The 20,636-nt window shown below is 40.3% G+C and overlaps 1 protein-coding gene across 1 annotated transcript in view; it reads right to left on the minus strand.

Annotated features, from left to right (window-relative positions):
* The window catches only part of LOC121950740 (cytosolic carboxypeptidase 4), a 149,038-nt gene that overhangs the window by 80,268 nt on the left and 48,134 nt on the right, over positions 1–20,636 (minus strand). The window contains exons 7-10 of the mRNA XM_042496838.1: positions 16,197–16,405; positions 12,190–12,355; positions 11,551–11,609; positions 7,080–7,196 (exon numbers count right to left, since the gene is read on the minus strand). Coding sequence (XP_042352772.1) covers positions 7,080–7,196; positions 11,551–11,609; positions 12,190–12,355; positions 16,197–16,405 — 551 coding nt within the window. The remainder of the gene's footprint in view (positions 1–7,079; positions 7,197–11,550; positions 11,610–12,189; positions 12,356–16,196; positions 16,406–20,636) is intronic.

Raw genomic sequence — 20,636 nt, forward strand, 5'->3', positions numbered from 1 at the left:
AGAGTTATACAGTTAGCAGCTTTCTGTCTTCCACCCTGTGAACGGGGGGCCAGGGAGATTGGCTGTATGTCAGCTGTGTTGCACCTGACTCCACTCTGGGCGTTATACACCAAAATGTTTCTGTGCTCCTTAATGATCTGAGAAATTCTGTTTGCAGAATGTCTGTTGCTTGTTTTTTGACCCCTGCAAGTTAAAACCAAAGCCTCACCTAGTTGGTTGCTTACCACCTGGGTTAGCTGGTGTAGCAGCTATTAATAACTACGTTAGAATTTGGATTTTGCACTTGTTAAAGTAAAAGGGGCACCATTCTCCATTTAGGAGAAAATTAAATTTTAAATAATAAGTTTCAAAACATGTCATCACTTTCATCAATCTCACAATCTGTACCGTTTATCCTGTATACACTGATCTTGTTTCTCTCATTAAACAGTATCAACAGACAACGACTTGGCGATAAATGAAATATTTTATTTAGGCTAATAAAATGATGAGTAAATAGAGGAAGTAGTATGACATATAAAGGACATTGAACAAATGAAAGGGAACCTAAGTGGTGTATGTTAAGGTGATGTAAATGATTAATTATGGATAATAGTAGGTAGAAATATGTGACCGTCTAAAGCGTGGATGTGCGCTGAACGGTAAATTAGAATTTAGAAATTTGGCATTAAAGTTTAGCTATATGACAACTCTGATCACTAGAAGATGTTATTCTGCCTACTTTTGCCGACTTGATTAGACTTCTCCAGGGAGGTCCAGGTTGTTGCTTCACTCCAGTGGAGAGCTGCTGCGCATCTTCCAGACGAGGTGACCCACTGAAAGGCGGCGGTGACAGTGCAGGTGGAGTCAGTGTGCGGCGGTCTTTAACTGGCCTCTGTGTCCGCCTCAGCGAACCGGTAAAAGTCTTTAAACAAAGTCTTTAAGGGCAGGCAACGGATGCTGATAGTTTGTGCATTAGGTGTTGCTTCTAGATCCGTGGCAGAGTTGACGGCGGGTCGCGGAATGTCCTTCTCAATTAAAACTCGCAGAAATAATCAAAATGTCATGATTCCTGCATTCTCCTCCTCTCCTTCACTGCCAGTACTTTTCCATTCACCTCACTCTGACCTGCTCTTCCTGCTGACCACGCCCACTGCTGCAGTCTGCTCTCCCCCACAGCTGCAGCTCATCATCAATCAGTCCAGTACTTAAGACACTCGCACACGTTCATTCACTGCCAGATTGTTCCTCTGCCATGCATGACTTTCCAGCGTTCCTTTGCCAGATTACCTGTTGCCGACTCAGCCTGTTCCCGACCAACCCTCCGTGCCTGCCACCCGGTGTACCTACCTGCCTTCTGTCCCTGACCACGTGCTTCGCTTCGGCGTTCTGCAAATCTGACGGCTACACTGGCAAAGACCTCCCCGCTCGACCACGACGATCCTTCAGCCTGCTCCTCGACGGTACCGTTGCATTCTCGGACTGTTTCCTCGGCTACGGATCCTCTGCCTGTCCCCGACCACGACCCAGCGTTATCCCCGACGACGTTTCCACACGTGTTGTCGGCTCTTCGAGCTACGGGGTTTCCTGCTCTCCAGCCACGGTTGGTTCCAGTTTCGTGTCTTCACCTCGTTGGATTCCCAGAGACATTAATTGGGTAATTTACCCGAAGAACGGACTGAGTATTCGTGAGCTGAACTTTATTTGTGTTGGTTATAATAAAGGTTATTACCAACTGACATTAAGTGTTGGCGTACTGCATCTGGGTTCATACACACCCCGTTACACAAAAGTCCCGTTGGTCTGACAAAGTCATTTTAAATTATTAATTTGCGTTTACTTAAAGCGAAATGCAAGAGTGTCTTTACTGACCATAAACTGATATAAAGAAAAGCGTCAAAGAGATTTAAAAAGAAAATGGCTTCAAAACTTAAAGTTCAGCAAAGCTCTGGTGAGCAGTTGGGGCTCCTCTTGTAAAACTGAAGAAAAGAAAAAGGTGCGAGTGAGGATGAGAGGACACGAGAAGTGCCGCAGTGAAAGGGAAAATAGAAAGAAGCACAGAGCTGAGAGCTGACTAAGTTTTAATCTATGAATTTTGGGGTGCAAATCGGAGCCAACCTTCACGCCAAGCGAACAGCACATCTGGCGTTTAGCTATGGAGGACCTAACGTGATTTAGGAGACATATTTCTCGTAGCTACTTTGTGATGAATTACTCATTTTGACCCGTTACATATAAAGTCACATATCTCATCACCACTATGGTCCTATTGCAGTAATTACAAACACATGCAAGGAGACCTAAAGGCAACTATGAATGTAACACACAGCTTTGAAGATCCTTGGTTTGACCTTATTAAGTAATCACACATAACATAGCGTTATCCAATGGACTATAAAGAATTTAGTAATTACTTAGATATGGGATTACCGTTTAACATCATACAATAAATGCAAAACACAATAGAACTATAAAGTTGATTACGAAATTACGCATAACTAAGGCCACTAGATGGCAGTATGGCTCCATCACAAAAAGGGAATAAAATATGATTTTACCTGACTCCCTCAAATTAAATAATAAAGACATGGTTCTACTTACTCATTAAAACACATAGATGAACTTTGACCTACTAGGAGAAAGATAAGGGAACTAGGTTTACCTTAATTAACAATTTTGCATTTTGCATTTCCAAGTGGTCATGTTAAATGCTGGTCTTAACAAGAGAATGTAGAATGAGTTTACAACATGTCCTGCCTTTCAAAGGGAAAGAGGACATGAGAGGGGAGAACGTGTTTGTTTGTCGGTGTATGTATGAACTGAGACAACATAGAGAGAGAGAGAGAGAGAGAGAGAGGGTTAAACAGAGGATTAAATTTCAGAATGAGGATCATCATTTAATCTTGTGGGCCCTTCTCAAATTCTTGGCAGGAATGTGTCTCCAGACCTCTACACCAAACTTCAGTCCTTGTGTCAAAGACAGGTGACAAACGATTGTTCTTGTAGGTCCGAATGACCTCAGGAGTTCATTTGGATGTCTCAACACCCTACGAAACTGTTATCTCTAATGGCATCTTGAGCAGGAAAGTGTCAAAGGCTGACGCTTTTGTGGCTTAAAAGCAGAATCTGTTTGCAGATGTTAACTGGGGAGTTTCAACAAAGTTAATTTAGAACCCTCTGTTAACTCCTCTGGGTTCATAAAACAGTTTCTCTTGACATGTCCCCCATTTGTACAGGGAAAGTTGAGCTCTGGAGTTCCCCAGAGGGAAAAAGTAAAGACCACACCAAGGCAGTCCACTACATTCCCCCACTCGATTCAATGCGAGATGTCCAGGAGCTTTGGATCGCAAAGGTGCAGGCAGTCCTTGGCTAGAAAGAACAGGTGGCATAACAACAATCCCCATGATCAGAGTTGATGTCTTGGTGATATAGTACTTCCTATACTATTGATCAGTATTTACTCTGGTGGATGATGAAATCAACTTGGTAAATAATAAACATGATGAATATTAATGGAAATAATAAAAGGTCAATGAGCCTCATTTGTCCTCATTTGAATAATTGTTGGTTACACTAATTGATCACCAATGGTTTTGGCATAACATCTTGCATGGACAGAGACACACCAAAACTTTTAAAGTCATGAAAAGTATTTCAAGTGATTGAAATTAAAGCACACCAATCTAAGATAAAGCAAATTTACTAATCTACTTAAAGATCACGTCAGCTAAACCATTATAGGTTAGACCAAATGAGCTTGTCACCAGTGGGTATTGAACCACACCCACTTGTAGACAAATCAACTAAAGAAGCTTTCGAACAATTTCAGACAGTAGATGATGGAAGTATCGAAGAAATACCAGACTTTCAAAATATCTGCTACAATTGAAATTACACTGGGAGGCTGCTATGCCCTTCAAGTCCCATGGGACATTTGTATGGTTTGATCTGATTGGGATAAACCTTGATTTAATATACCACAGGTGAGAGTTTCCCTTGTGATCAAATAAGGACCAGCCCAATGAGGAAGGAACTTCTGCGTAACTCTTCCAGGGCCTTGGTGGACCTTTCCAATTGGCTGGACGAAAGTGTAGTACTACATTTTGTCCCCCACTTGGAGTTCACCATGGGATGCTTTTTGGTCATTGTAGGTTTTGTGAGCTTCAGACACATACCTCTTCAATGTGTTAACAACTGTTTGCTTTGTCCATTCCTCCCAGCCAGAGGCCTGAGGGTTGTAGCTAATGTGGAAGTCAGCTTTCACACCCAGTAACTGCCATAGATGTTGCATAACATCGCCTGTGAAATGTGGTCCCCTGTCTGAATTGACCCAGCTCGGCAGGCCAAACCGTGAAAACACATGGTTCATCAGCAGGAAAGCAGTGGTTTGGTCTGTGTCATTTGGGGCTAGCAAGCATTTCACCCAGTTTGTGAATGCACAGGTGACTGTGAGAAAGTACTTGCTGCCTCTAACTGACTTTGTAAGAGGACCAGCCAGTCAATTTGAAGGTCTGACGAGGGGGAGGAGATGCCTCTTTGTTGCATGGGGGCTCTGTGGAGCGAGTTTGACAGTTGGAACTGGCAGCAGACTAAGCAGCCTTTGATGTTTTCGGCTACGTCTTTTTGCATGTGTGGCAAATAGGTCAGCTGGATAAGCACTCCGAGTGTTGCTTTGGCTTGTTTGTGGCCTGTGCATGGAGAGTCATGGGCATGCATCAACATTGGGGACCCCTACTTCTCTGCTGAGGCAACCTCGATAAAAAGGATCAGTGTGGCTGAGTGAATATTATGCTGCGACCGGGCATTAATTTATCTGGCTCCACCCACTGCAACCAATAGAGTCCAGTGGAGAGCGGAGCCTGTGTGAGATAGAATGAAGCTTACAATATTGTAACGCAAGGTCTACTAGGTGGTTGCTGAGGGTAGTCAGAACTACTAATGAAGAGCAGGGCTCAAAACATTTGACTATGACCACCTTGAGCACAGCCCCAAATTTTATTGGCCAAAACTTCTCTGATCTCTGAACAGGCTAATATGTAGTCCAGGCTGCAGTGTTAATTTTTTAGTCGGCTAGAGTAGATATGGTGCCTCAAACACTGAAGGTTTTTCTTTTTGTTTCTTTCTTTCCCCCACATTTGATGAATTGATTTTTACATTGTTTTTTTTAATATATACGTTTTCTATAACTTGTATTATGAAATTCTAAACTAAATGTGTTGAGTGTATTCAAAAAAGTCTGTGAAAAAAAAAGATGTGGTGCCAGCACTCAGCGTGGGAAGAGTCAAATGTTTGACTCCAGCTCGAACTCCTCTGATTGGCCGAAATGGTTCTGTGATCTCTGAGCAGTGGCCACCCCCTGGTTCTACAGGTACAAATCACTTTTGCTCCATATTTACTGAGATATGTTGCAAAACTGAGAAAGTGCAGAACTTGTCATTTGTGAGCGGAAAAATCACATTTCAGACTTGTAGCAATGGGTTCAAACAGTTGGAGTTATTGACTTATGTTTGTGCTTGAAATATATCCAAGAAAAAAAAAAATATTGTGAGTAAATATTGTACAGCTGTGCAACTCCCATTGCACAAGTTCACATGCTGATTTGCAGATTTTTGACCTTGACTTCCTTTTTTTTGTGTGTGTGAATGTCTTTTGCACCATATTCACTGCAGCTGTTGCAGCCAAAATGTGAGCGTGTGAGATATAGAATTTGTGACTTGTAAAATGAGATTTTTTGCAGTTGCAATGAAGGTAAACAGCTCCTGAGGCATTTTTTCTATGATACACATGTGTAACTTTTTTCTACAGCTCAGTTTTTCTCTAGAACTTTCAAAACTTCAACAGTTAGTTACTTACTGAGTGTTCTTAAAAGAAAAAATCTCATACAGTGCTAAACATGCCCTGTCTATGCCTTTTTGGAATGTGTTGAAGGTATCAAATATAGAATGGGTGTTGCTTTATAAATGTGAGTGTAGATTTCCCCCCAAAAAACAAATCTATACCTTTTTATGGTTGTGCTTACATATGTTACAAATTATTCTTCAAATTAGACTATGTATGTGTCTTATAACATGTCTGAAGGGCAGTTTTGCATTTTAATTAATAGTTTTACACATTTACAGAAATGTTAGTGTATGTATTACTTTACAATTAATGCCAAACATTAAAAAGAAAAATGTTAATGGCAAGGCAAGGCAGGGCAGCTTTATTTGTATAGCACATTTCATACACAGGGCAATTCAAAGTGCTTTACAGAGTAATAAAATATAAAAACATGCACCTTAGCATATTTACATATTTACATTATTTCTGTGACAAATCAATTTCTGAATCACTTTTTGGTTTTATTTGTCTTCAGATTTGCACATTTGTGCAAGTAAATGATCTAAAGATGGAAGTGAGATCTTACCCTTTGTTGGCTGAGTGAGCAAAACCACCACAGTGTTGTGGAGTAGGATTATTACTGTTCCCAAAATAAAATGTGGCAATGAGATTAAGCAGAAGTAGATATAAAATTTTATCTGAATATCTGGATATGTATCTGACACATTGAAATAAGTCCCTGCTGAACTGCCACACCTTATTATAATCCTGGCCCTTTCTGCTATCAACATTACTCAGCTCTGTTGATGTCTGATATAATCTGCCACTGAAGTTTATCATTTTAAAGAGAAAATGAAAATCTGTCCTAAAAAGTGATAATATGCTTATCTGCACTGCCTTCATTTACACACAGAAAGCAGCATCCTCATACCTTCAGTAGCTGTTGTAGCATACAAGTGTTAGCAGTAATAGTGTATAATGTAGAGCATTAAACATTTAATTTATATCTACCTCCAACCTTTCTGGGTAATGAGTATCATTAAAACAGGTCCCCCAGGCACAACATTTAATCACAAATAGCTTGACATGCACAAAACCTGCCTGAAAATTAAGAAAATCTGAAAGGATTGCATGAGAGTTTATGGAGCATGGCTATTTGTTAAACCTTGCATTAGTGCTGGCTGATGCGACCACCAGTCCTTTCTTTGTGAATTTCCGTTTCAATGTATACACACAGACACACAGTAACAGCAAACACACACACACACAAACACTTGTACCTGGAAGTCACACAAGAGTTCAGGACAGAAGCGACTGTACTGTGGCAGCAGCTCTTTAGGTCTGTCTGGGTCAGGACGAAGACGAAGTTTGTTGGCGTCATTCTCCAAATCATCATCCTGGACAGAGAAACACACATCGGTGTCAGAATAGATAGAGGGAAACTTAACTACAGACTAAAAGAATTGGCTGTTGAAAAGGGGAGCAGACCTTTGAATTGCTAGTGGAAATTAAACAAGTGCTCATACAAGTATGGTACCAGGCAAGGTCAGAGATTATAGATTGTCCCTTCATCCACAAAATATAGCATCACTTTAGTTTGACTTAATCATTTCCCTCTACTCTCTGACAGTAGCTCCTCTGTCACTCATTGTGCTCTCTTCTCTTCCTCCTGACCACTCTATTGTGTCCTTCTCCTCTCCCACCATAATTATTTTCCCTCCTAATCACTTCATTACTTTGAACATTCTACAAATAACAATAACTATCTTGTTTTCAGTCTCAATCAAGCTTATTGGAAATTTGACTAAATCAACATAAAATTATGGAAGTGAATTGGCCCCTGACTATAACCATTGTTTACTGATGAAAAAAAATTGTGAGCTCAACATTCTGTTTCACTCTGCATATGAGTCTGGACTCACTACAATCAATTCAGGCCAATCCGGGATCTGCACTGTCAGAGCATAACAATGTAAGAGGCCAATCAGGGACTGTTTTGTAGCTGATGACATAGCATGCAGGCTGCTGCTTGCAAAACTGTAATGGCAACACTTGAAGCAACAAGCTTAACTCTGACATTAGCAGAGTAAACACAGCGATAAGTGAAAATGAAATAGAAATAGAGAAATAGAAATAGAGTTAGTACTGTCTAAAGTAACAACATATCCGTGTAGTAGAGGCTAGTGCTAACGTCAGGACTGGTTGAAGGAGTTTGTTCGACAGAGGGAGTACTCCTGCCTACTAAAAGCCTTTGGGGTGGCAGAAAGACCAGACTGATACAGAGACGGAAACATAATGATGAGTTCACGTCATCAGGATGGTCCCACCAGGCAAGTCGAGTTCCATATTTCACTTGATCTGAAAACATCTGTATTGAAAACTTGATCAAATGTAGTCACTAAGTAAGGGTTAATTGAAAACCAGGGAGAGTAAGTTGAAAGATCAAGTCAAGCTATTAATAGAAACGTAACAATTAGATTTTTGCTGGTAGCTGTGACAATAAAAGCTTTTGAAATGATAAAGAGATGCAGCCATGTTACTGTAGCTGTATCTGTGGGTGCTGTGAATGGCACTTAAGCGTATAGCTGCTATCGTTATTGTCAGTTCCCTGTTGAAAACAAAGGACATCTATCCTTTCCTGTCTAGCACATACTGCCACAGTAGGACTGCAGCATTAGTTCGTGACTGAGTCATTGTGTGCTGTAAACAAATCTTTCATTCATTCATTCTGAGCAGTGTCTGCTTAATCAGAAAAAGAAAGGACTGGAGCTCCTTGCATACAAGCACTTAACTCCAGAAATATCCTGCAATTTTCATGTTAGCACCATATTATATTTAATCATTTTGGCATTCTGCCTTTATTGTGACATTTTGATAATAAATGGCTCAAGTGTCATGAGAAGCACACATTCCCAGCAAAGGGACAAAAACATTACAGTGTGTGTACTGTTGATTTTTTTTGAAGGTATGTGTGAACCAATAAGAAACAAGGATCTCTTGAACCACAGCTTTCTGGCTTACCTTGAGATGTGGACCCTCATAGGAAGCATGTGGTGAAAGTTACATATTTAGTCTCTTTATTACAGTTGCCACAGTTACCCTGTGCAACCCCTGTAAGCTCATCCACTTCAAAGTAGACAGATAAAAAAAAAAAAAAAACTTCAGTACAACTGGCCACTTGAGAATGGCCTCGAAACAAAGTAAATCCCCACAGACCCCCATGTTAAAATGCCTAAATCTAGAGCAGAAATGAACATGTTTATAGCCTGGGCTTTAAACATTAAAAAGGGCTTTACTTTTCAAACTTAATTTGGACATACATGACAACTTAACTTTGTTTGTGTCTGTGGAATGATACCGTCACTAACTGTTATGGATTTGAGGACAAATATTTAAAGTCACATCTTTTTAAGGTATTACAGAGTCCAAATCTTTAATAAAGGCTGCAATCCCTACATATTTTATGTTGATGGAATCACACCCACATCTTATAATATTAATACAAATCCAGCGTGTTGCGGGACAGACATAATGATAGCGGTATCACTCTCTTACACACATACAACCTTTCTTCCTCTACACACATGTATGCACATAAGCATGCATCACTTCAGCTACCTCACCTATTTTACATCCATACAAACACTACTATTTATGACTGGCACTGCAAAAATAACTATTGCACTAAACAGCCTATCCATCTCACACTCCATTTTACACTCACTTGTGAACAAGACCCCAAAATACTTGAACTCCTTTGCTTTAGGGAAGTGGCTCTCCTAACACAGAGTGGCCTCACACTCGGCTGCAAACCACCCGATTGCATGCTGGAGGTCAAGGTGTGAAGCCAACAGAGCCACATCATCTGTAAAAAAACACAGATGCCATTCTGAGGTCCCCTCTCTAAATTCAAAATCTGTGAATGCAGTGTAGTCAGAACTGTGTTCGCAGTCCGCACTGTAAGATGGCGCTGCTTTGTCAGTGCCTTTAGCGTAGGAGAACGATACCAAAAGGCACCCCTCTCGTCTATATGAAACCACTCTGGATGGCGTCAGGTGGGAATGTGGCCTGGCAAAATCAGTCACAGTGTTATGATATGCTGCAGGACAGCCAAACGGCACCTGCCATGTCTGACCTATAAGCATATGGATGGCATCACTTGAGAGTGCGGCTAGATGGGACTTTCAACAAATCTTGTTGAAACACAGCCAGTAATGACGTAATCTAAGGACCACAAGGGTGCCTATAGGGTGGGCAGGAGGGATGGTGGATGGGCCCAATAAACCTGGACTTTGATGTGGGAATCTCCGCTGTTTGCTTCCTGTCTGAATGTGATGCTTATTGTACACCTTACCATGTGCCTCCTTCCCCTAATCATAACCATCCATGCCAGAATGATTGTTTGTTGACGTTGTTTTAGGGTTTTTTGCCATGAGCTGTCTAAACATAATCATGTGCAGCTTAATCCCAGCATGTGCACATGTTGACATCATGGATCAAAGGCGTTGAGACCCCTGGTGAGATTGCAAAAGGACATAGAGGTGTGTGAGACACAGGGAGTGAAGAAACAAGCAGGGTAGAGGAGGACGAGGGCTCTGTGGATGTTTTTATGGGCTGTTTTGGACAAATAAGCATGAAAGTTGGAAGAAATTGTTACTGTTGGTCTCTGTGCATCTGTGTTGATTCCTGACAGAGAGTGTTGGTGCGGTGCTGTCTGTAGTACTGAAACAGGATGGAGGTACAGATAGACAGATGTCATTTAGCCTGCAAGACAAATTTCCCTCTGGGGACATTCATTCATTCATTCATTGTCCATATCCGCTTGTCCTCACAAGGATCGTGGGGGGGCTGGAGCCAATCCCAGCTGTCATCGGGCAGACATATACAGACAGACAACCTTTCACACTCACAGTCACACCTAAGGGCAATTTAAAGTCACCAATCAACCTGACCTGCATGTCTTTGGAATCAATCAAAACCGTAGTGGGGCTGCTGGAGGGGTTGTGGGAGATTGGTCATCCAGTTTAAATGTGTTTTGTGGACTTGGAGAAGGCTTATGACTGTGTCCCCCAAGGAGTCCCGTGGGGGCTACTGCCAGCATACGGGGTGCTCTGGGGTAACACTTTTCAAGGGGTGTTCGCCTCTGCCAGGGTTGTTTCTTGTCACCAATTCTGTTTGTGATACTCATGGACAGGATCTGAAGGTGCAGCCATAGGGAGGAAGAGGTAGAGATAGAGAGGTAGAGATAGGGTGAGGAGCTCAGACATCTGGAAGGAGCTCGGAAGTAGATTCACTGCTCCTCCGCATCGAAAGGTACCAGCTGAGGTTGTTCTTTGGAATGTGGGAGGAAGCTGGAGAACCTGGAGAGAACCCACACAGGCACGGGGAGAACATGCAAACTCCACACAGAAGGATCCCCGGCCACAGTCTGAACCTTGAACCAACCTGGATTCGAACCACGTGGTTATGTTATAGAAAATATTTACATAAAGTTATATATCTATTAGTCATACTATTTCTGCTTTTAATCTGTAACAGTATCTATTAATGCAAAATGACTATTTCCGTATAACTACTGTGATGAGTGCTGATATGAGTTCATATTATCAGTGAAGTGAAACGACTGTTTTTTTAGACTGGTCAAAAATTTTAATACATAACACTACATCAGCACTGGCATTTGTGATACAATTTGTTTACTGAAAGTGACATCTAACAGACACAGGTCCACCAAAAGCCACACACACTTACATAGTCTACCTCCTGGTTATCTTCAGCCTCCTCCTCATCACTCTCCTCACTGCTGTCAGCTGGATACAACAGAGAAAACAGAGCAGCCATTGTCAGTGTTATGTGCGTGTGTCTGACGCTAGTCAAGACAAAACTCTGTAAAACTTTGTATGGAATTCGAAACCTGTATGTGATGTCATTCTCACACAGTATTAACCTCTGCTGGTCAGTAAAATTAATCAGTTAGCAATTGGGATTTCATACTCACAGGAAGAATCTTACAACAAAGAAATAAAAAAATATTTTAAAGCTGGATCTCTGGGAACTAAGGGAGTCTTAAAAATGTAGGTTATTTTTTTTCCTCTACTAAGTAAATGGATAACGCTACATCCATGATACATTCAACAGTACATTGCAGGTATAAATGTTCTGTCAAACAACAAAACACACTGAGAAATGTAGTGTCCTCTATTGTAACATATTCACTTTTCTATCAGATAACCTATGGTAGTTCCAATGCTGTCAGTCAGCCTATCTGATTACAATATTGCCATAAAATATTCTCAAAATCAAAGGACTGCATTGTATTGTATTTTTAGGTTTATCATTATCTGAAATATTTTACAAATCAGCAGATCTATGTGAATACTGTTACTGTACCTGGTTCTGCATCCATATCAGGGACATCATGTGTCTGCCCAGGCAGGATGAAGGTGTATGCAGACTTATCTGATGTCAGTGGTAGAGGAGTTTTAGGGAGACACTTCCTCATCAGCTGCACAGAGGGCTCCACCAGAGACTCCAGATCTTTACTCAGCAAGCATGTCTGCAAAGGAACAACCTCAGTGAATAGATTCATCCACAGTGAACTAAAGATTTGCACTTAAAAGTATCAAAGTGTACATTTATCAAACTGCATCTTTGGAAGACAATGCTATTTTTTAGATGACTTCACAAACAGCTTGTAAAAGTCTTTTATATATCTGTCCTATGAGTTCTAACTGTCCATAAACTTTGTAAGTATATTTTTTGTTGTATTGTGGAACAATATTAATCAGGGACACATTGTCAAATCCACTGCTCTGTAGGGGGCTCCTGTGGTGACCTTTAACTGACACATTGTGTGGAATTTGATTAATTTCACTGTAGCGTGTAACTAACAGAAAATTAACTCTTATTTTCATAGTAGCAATAGCTAACCTATAATGTCAAATGTATTGATAAATGATCTTGTTGACTTCTTGAAAAGTGGTGGACCAGTTTTTTGACAGAACATGGGGCAAATCTGAAGGTTCAATGTTTGTATCTTCTATCAAGACAAAGGGCCGATCTTAAACTATCTACAGCATATGGTTTAAAGTGCATGGTGACACTGCATTTAGCGAGTGTCCAACTCCACTTTTAGTTAAAGGGTGCATAACGCCGGGTTCACACTAAACCGGAAAGTGCTCCGATGTGTTAATTGTTGCGATCAGCAAGAGATTCTCTTCTGCAATGTTCTAATCACATGAAGTAATCTGTCTCTGCTTGCTTTTGTGTTTCTTTCTGTCTGTGTGTATGTGTGTGTGCCTGTGCATCTGTGTGTGAGTGTCTGTGTGTGTGTGTCTGTCTATGTGTGTCCATTCATTTTTCTTGCTGCCTGTTTAGAAACAAATGACAAATACTTATATATGAATAGCCTTTATGTCATTTGTAAAAGGTTATTAGTGGGTAGTCCTCCCAGATTTGATTGCGGCTCATGGTAAAAATAGAGACAATTTAACTATCACTATAGTAGTAGTCTGTAGTAGTCTGTATCACTGATGACAAGCCTGCCAGGTGGGCTTGGTGTGGCACCGCGTCCAGTGTGAATAGCCCAGTCTGTTAACACGGGTGCTGAAAGCAAGCTGCATTCCAAGGAAAATCACACTTTGCAGGTGTTTCCCGTCAAGTCTAAATCAGGCGTAATCTGGGTGCAGAGTAAGGGGCAAGAGGCAAAGAGGTTGTATTTAGTCCCTTAATTTCTCATAGGTGTCTTTTGGCTGTAACAAGAATTTAGTGTCAACTCCCATTCCCTTTAAAAGCAGGAACACCTGATGCACTGTTATTACGTGAAGGATGTAGGTAATTGGAGAAGTAAGCGGTCACTGCTGAGAGTAATGCAGTAAGCACTGGCAGTGACAATGACAACTGCGTCAGTCTAAAACTAGCAATGACAGTTGCACTGTGTGTCTCTTTATGCCAGATGTAGGACAGAGTCCAAAATCGCTGATTTCTGGAAAAGTGTGTTTATTTAACTGATTAGACAGTGTTGTGTGCAATAAACACATTATGTTTAGTTACTGTCTGATTATAGCAGTTAATAAATTATTCTTCTGGCAGATGTATTTGTTTGTAATGCTGTCTGACATCAGATGGTGCCAAACAAATATGCCCTGCCATTAGACATTTTTTTGTGCTTCAATTTAAAAAAAGTTGTGGATGATATCTGAATGTTCCCATTTTTTATCCCCCCACTGTAAGGGTACCTAGTTCACTGATCCAGTACTAAAAGGTGGAGCTAGAAACCCTGCAGTCTGTTGATTGGTCACGAGAGAATCAACACTGTGTAATCAGGGCTGAGCTGTGACTGCTTTAACCACTGTTTATACCGTAACAGGTTTTTTACACAATAGTAAACTCTAAAATGACTTAACGTCTTGCAGCCTTAAGCAGCAGCTGGAGAATGAAAAAAAAAAAAAATTCACCAGGCCAACTGCCAGTAACTTTTAAGGTGGAACATTTACTTGTAATGATACTTGACGACTTGAATGCAACAACACACCATTTCAATATGACAACTTTAACCACTCCGTCTCTCTTGGATGACATACACTTTTAGTAATGAGTGCACCTTCAAATGTTTAAAAAATGTATATTAATTTGCAACCGGATTATGTAAATGGCATATTCTAATCCTCACTTGGAAAAAAAGAGATGACGTGTCTGACTGCCAGGGCTTCGTTCAGTGTGAGAACTGAAGACTGAAGTGTTTGTTGCATCATGTCTCCAATAGTGATAAAAGAGACCAATCGAAGTCCAATTCAACCTCTAATGAAAAAGGGTTTTTATTTCTCAACGAACCCCTCACCTTTAACATGTCAGTAGACATCTTTCAATGTCGCTCATCTCTATTTGAGGAGCAGTAAGCTCCCTGTTATCTTGAAGTAGAAATGCACTGACTGCTCGTTGGATGGAGTCAAAGTTCCCTTCTCAACACTCACCACTAATGTCCACTCACTAGATGAGCACTAACAAGAACGCCAAACAAAATTTAAAAAAGGCATGTATAAAAATTTAAAAAAGGCAAACTGAAAAATGAAGAGAGCTTTAAGTCAGTATTGCATATTACACAGTTTTATGGGACACAATGGAAAAATGATTCCACTAATGTTGACTGCTTTTTACCGGCTGTTTGTGGGCTGACGCATTGAGACATATTTTTCCCATTCGGCTGCATGCCTCTGTTTGACATATATACACATATATTTATTTGCTTATATGGAAAACAAAGTAGATAACCGCACACTGAATGACTTCACTGTGATTTATTCAGAGCGAGCGACACGTTTCGCCTGTGGCTTCTTCAGGTTAGCTCAGCGAATGTGTTCCTGTTACTAACCAGCACCTGGCGATCACATTGGCTGTGCACGGGTAGTTTTGCTTCATATTTGATAGCATTAAGTGTCTTTTTTCAGCTAGTTCAACAAAAGAACCCCAAAAGACTAACATATAATCTCCAATGTTATGGGAATTATGTTTCATTAATCACTAGTGATAGACAGAATTAGTCATTGATCCTATGTGTCTAAAGCTTCATACCACATTTCTACAATTTAAAGTGAGATTACAGACTGTGTGTAATGAACATTTTATTTGAACTGCACTAATAAAGAGAGCACCGTCTTGTGTGCAGAGTCCCAGTCTTATAAAAGCCATTAAACTGTCAGAAAGGACATGCAGAGGTGTAATTGTGAGCTGAGGGGGACTCTATGCTGGGTGGTATTTGAATGGTAAATGGACTGTACTTGTATAGTGCTTTTCTAGCCCTTTTGACCACTCAAGGCACTTTCACACTACATGTCACATTCAGCCATTCACACACTCACACATTCACACACTGGTGGCCGAGGCTACCATTTATGGCACCACCTGTTACTCAGTAACCATTCAGATGCATGCACACTCCGATGATATAGCATCAGGGGCAATTTGGGGTTCAGTATCTTGCCCAAGAATACTTTGACATGTTGACTGGAGGAGCCTGAGATCAAACTGACCCTCCACTCTACCTCTGAGAAATGATTTCCCATGGATGCACCCACTCCTGGTTAACACTCAGACAAGAAGTCAAATGTTATTTCCTGTGATACTTAAAAGAGCCACCAGGTGGCATTAGTGCTTTTAGAGTACTCAGACTGACATCAGCCGACCAATAGGAACTACTAGTTGAAACTTTTTAAACTCACAATAGTTTTAACACAACTGTGATAGAAGATTGGTGCTTTGATAGTCTGACTCTGTCCAGGCTGTGAAGAACATACAATACAGTTTTTTTAAACAAAAGAACAAGATAGCCAAGAAGAAAGGAAGAGAGAAAAGAAAGACGAGATGGATAAGCAGAAAATAAGGGAAGGTTTGAACTTTACCTGTGTAGCTTCATACAGCAGTCTGATGCCTCCCTGGGACACAAAAGCCATCTTGCCAGCAGTATTGTGGGTGACCTTATGGAGGCAGCACAGCAGCGCGAGGCGAATTGCTATGGCAGCATGCTGTGTATCCTTGCTGTGCCAGTCCTCATAAAGCCGTAAGAGACCGGAGATGTAACCCTTAGATAGCACCAAGCCAATATTGGTCTCTGTGAGGGAGAGACGCAGACAAACACAAGAGAGGGAGGGAAGGACATCAGTACTTTTCCTCTGTGATATCCACTTTAGTAATGGCTGACTGGACATAATGTGGACAGAGCAAATTAAAATGAAATCCAGCAATTTATGGACTCAAGACTGACTGTCTATTTTGCTATTAAGTGTCAATGAACCACTCTGTGTCCAACAACAACAACAACAACAAAGGACAGAAAGAAAATTCACAAAGCTTAGCTGGAGTGGCAACATACTTGTCAATCTATCTTTTGCAGCCAGGTGGCGCAGAGTTCTCGTCTCTGCACAGGTTTCCTCCCACAGGCCAAAGACATGCATGTTTGGGTAACTGTCTAAATTGCACAAAAGCATGAATGTACGTGTGAATGGTGGTCTGTATATGTGTTACAGTGCCTGACTGCTAACGTGTCAATGTGCACCCATCTCAAACTGTACACATAAACCCTTGTCTGTGTGCTGTAGTGTCGTAAAGGTATTTTTACTGGTGCCAAACCATCATAGTACTCGTGTACCATCTGGTGCACATAGTCTTATGCAGAATACATGTTATATAGATTGATGCACTCAATATTAGACGCAAAAGCAGAACAGGATACTTAATTACAGAAGCAAAGGTATTTACATTGGAATACACAAAGGGTGGAACTAATTTCCACTCCAAATAATTATAGCTATTTTATTCACAGGCACCTTTCAAAGCACTCAAGGATACCTTACAAAACAGAAAGTTAAAAAACAGCAAACTATCACAAAGTCAAACAAATAAAAAAATATTATAATATCATGATTATAAGAATTAGGTATAAAATCAACATCACTTTCAAATGTCAATGTGTGTGCAACCATCATATCAGATCAAATATGCCAGTTTAAAACTGGATTTAAAGTATCAAGGAAGTTGATATTTTAAATGTCTAGTGGGACAGTTTCCCAAAGACGGAGACAGGGTGGCTGAAGACATCACAGATGGTGATGTGAGTTGGTTTGTAAAAGAGGATCTGAGAGTGCGGGAAGGTGTGTAGATATGAAGTAGTTCAGACAGATACAAAGGGGCAACGTTATGAAGGGCCTTAAAGGTGAAGGGCAGAATGTTCAATATTTAAGCGGAGTAACTGATTTTTTTTCACATTTCAAATATTTTTAAAGATAAAGCTTATAAAATGAAAATGAACTAGCCTCACTATTTATACAATTTACTCAACCATGAAATTATACCTTTAAACCATTCTCAACTCAATTTGACAATCTCCAGTTGAGTGCTTTAATGTGTAACATTAGTCCAATGCACTGAAACTCAGTCATGCTTAATGAGGAGTAAACATTCTGTGGTTTTGCATACTGTACCTCTGCAACTGCAGTCACTCCGCACTTTACACTTGTATATATGTATATATGTATAGTCTCTAGTTTTTAGTTTTTTAAGCGTGTTCCTTTTATATTCTATTAATATTGTTTGGTCTTTATTCTCTTTGTTCTTACTGTATGTACTGCTACACCCCAATTTCTCAGTTTTGAGATCAATAAAGTATATCTATCTATCTATCTATCTATCTATCTATCTAAAGAAAGTTCACTGTTTAGAAGAAATGTAATGTTTGTCTTGCACTAGCTGCAATATGATAAAATTTGGAGAATGGATTTAAGCTGCATTTCAGTTGCAGAGGTACAGTATGCAAAACCACAGAATGTTTACTCCTCTTTAAGCATGACTGAGTTTCAGTGCATTGGACTAATGTTAATAGAGCAGCTCACAAATGCTCACTTCAATTGAATGAAACACTGACAAAACTTGTGCCCTTATCAGCCAGGTGCTAAACAAACTCAATCCTTTGTTCTGAAGAGGCGGTTATGCTGTATATGACATCCATATGATCTCTCTCCTGCCACTGGTAGTAAAGACCATTTCAAAATGAAATTACCTGCCTTATAATCCAATTTACCGGGTTGACTGTAATAAAATAAAATAATAATATAAAATAAAAAAAACAGACTCGACAAAAAACTTGAAGGACATTTACAGGTGATGTAACTGCAGGGTGAACCAGAATAGTTGTGTTGTTAGTTGTAGGTAATGTGTGAAGACGATTAATGTTAAGTAGATGAAAGTATGCAGACTGACTAACATCACTGATGTGTGCCTCAAAGAACAAAGTGCTATCCAGAATTACACCCAGACTCTTAAACTGAAGGGGAGGAAGGCCTTTGGAGTTGTCAGTGGTCAGAGATAAACTGTGTGGTTTAGCCAAAGTAGATTTAGTACTTAGAAGGAGAATGTCGGTTTTTCACTGTTAAGTTTGAGGAAATTGAAAGAGATCCAAGATTTAATATCCAGTTAGCAGTCACAAAGGAAAGTGCATAAAAGAGTGGAAGTAGGCCTAGTTAATAGCCAGAGCTGGGAGTCATCAGTGTAACAGTAGAATTGAATCTCAGATTCCTGTGGAAGATAAACAATAAATAAAAGCGATCTGAAGACACAGATAACTGTGAGGAACACCACAAGTAACTGAAAGAGAGTGTAATCTGAAATTTTTAAGTTGTACAATGGAAGTTAATATCTTCAGTAGCATGTTCTATAAGATGGTATCAAAGGCTGCACTTCTAGAAGAAAACATATTTACATATGCTTAAAATGCCCACCTCCCTCGTTGAAAAGAAAGCTTCAGTTTACGCTGGTAAAGTCACATTATAAAATTGTGAAAATGTGCATATATGACTTAACTATTGCTAAAAAGCAAAACACACAAATGACCCCAAAGAACTCTGTTATGCCCCCCTTTCAAAAATATTGCTTCCAGTGCCCCTGACATCCTCTGAACGCCCCCTGACTCTTTCTGTCACAGCCCTGCCATGGACAACTATATGGCAACAACACCTGAGCCTTTTTGATATTTCCCTTAGGAACTATCATGACAGAGTAAAAAAAGAAAAATGCTTGCATGTAATATTAAAAGCACTTCAGCAACCTGGTGAGTAAGCTTAATGCCGTTAGCATCAAGCTAGCAAAGACTGTTAAGGATAGGGGAGACAAACAAACCATAATGTTCACAAATAGTGTGTGGGCCTTGACTCAACTGCAGAGACTTTATGTGAAACTGACACAGGCCTTCATCTCATATTTCCTCTGTATTTATCTACTTTTATTTTTAATCTGCACCTGTTAAACCCTGTTAAACTTAATACATTGCACCGTCATTTCAAACTCAGCACTCCCTGTATCCATTTCAAATTTAAAGCCACCTATCATTTTAGTGGAGAGAATTACTTCAATTTCTGAAAAGGCTTTTATTGTAAATCCTTTGAAAGGAACTTATGGCGTATTCAGTGATCTGCATGGTGTTCATGCGGTAGTAAAATAGTAAATGCTTGCTATATTACTACAGTTCAGCTGAGACTGAGTGGCTGAATTTATAATAACAATAATAATAATAATAACAATAAAAAAGGGACAAGAACAGGACAATAATCTGATGACATTATGCAAATTTTGAAAGACAACCAGCGTTGATTGTCGTGGATAAAGATGTAGTCTGTTATGTCTGCAGGTCAAGTCACCTAATCTGACATAGTGACTTTCGAAATGGACAGAGATATTGTGTAATCTGAATGAGGCAAAAGTGAGAGGGAAAGGGTCTAACAGGCAGGAAGATGCTTTGGATTTACAAATCAAACCAGATATTTAATAGATAACAGATAACAATTGGCAGGGGCCCTTCTGTGTGGAGTTTGCATGTTCTCCCCGTGTCTGCGTGGGTTCTCTCCGGGGTCTCCGGCTTCCTCCCACAGTCCAAAGACATGCAGCTCAGGTTAATTGGTGACTCTAAATTGCCCTTAGGTGTGACTGTGAGTGTGTATGGTTGTTTGTCTATATGTGTCAGCCCTGCGATGGTCTGGCGACCTGTCCAGGGTGTACCCCGCCCTCCGCCCAATGACAGCTGGGATTGGCTCCAGCCCCCCCGCGACCCTTACGAGGACAAGCGGTTACAGAAATGACAGATAACAATTGGGAGTTTAAAACTAGACAGGAAAGACAAGAGAGGAGCTAAGAAAAACAAATCAGGTGAAGAGTTTGTAGTATTGTTTGAATAACTAATGAATATCTTCAGTTTTGGTATCAAAAAAAAGGTCATGAAGGTTTTACATTGGGCAGTAGAGTACAGGTGAGGAGCAAGTCTCTGGTGGGCATAGAATGCTGTTAACTGTAGAGAA

Source organism: Plectropomus leopardus, chromosome 11, assembly GCF_008729295.1.
Source record: "Plectropomus leopardus isolate mb chromosome 11, YSFRI_Pleo_2.0, whole genome shotgun sequence".
Classification (NCBI taxonomy): Eukaryota; Metazoa; Chordata; class Actinopteri; order Perciformes; family Serranidae; genus Plectropomus; species Plectropomus leopardus.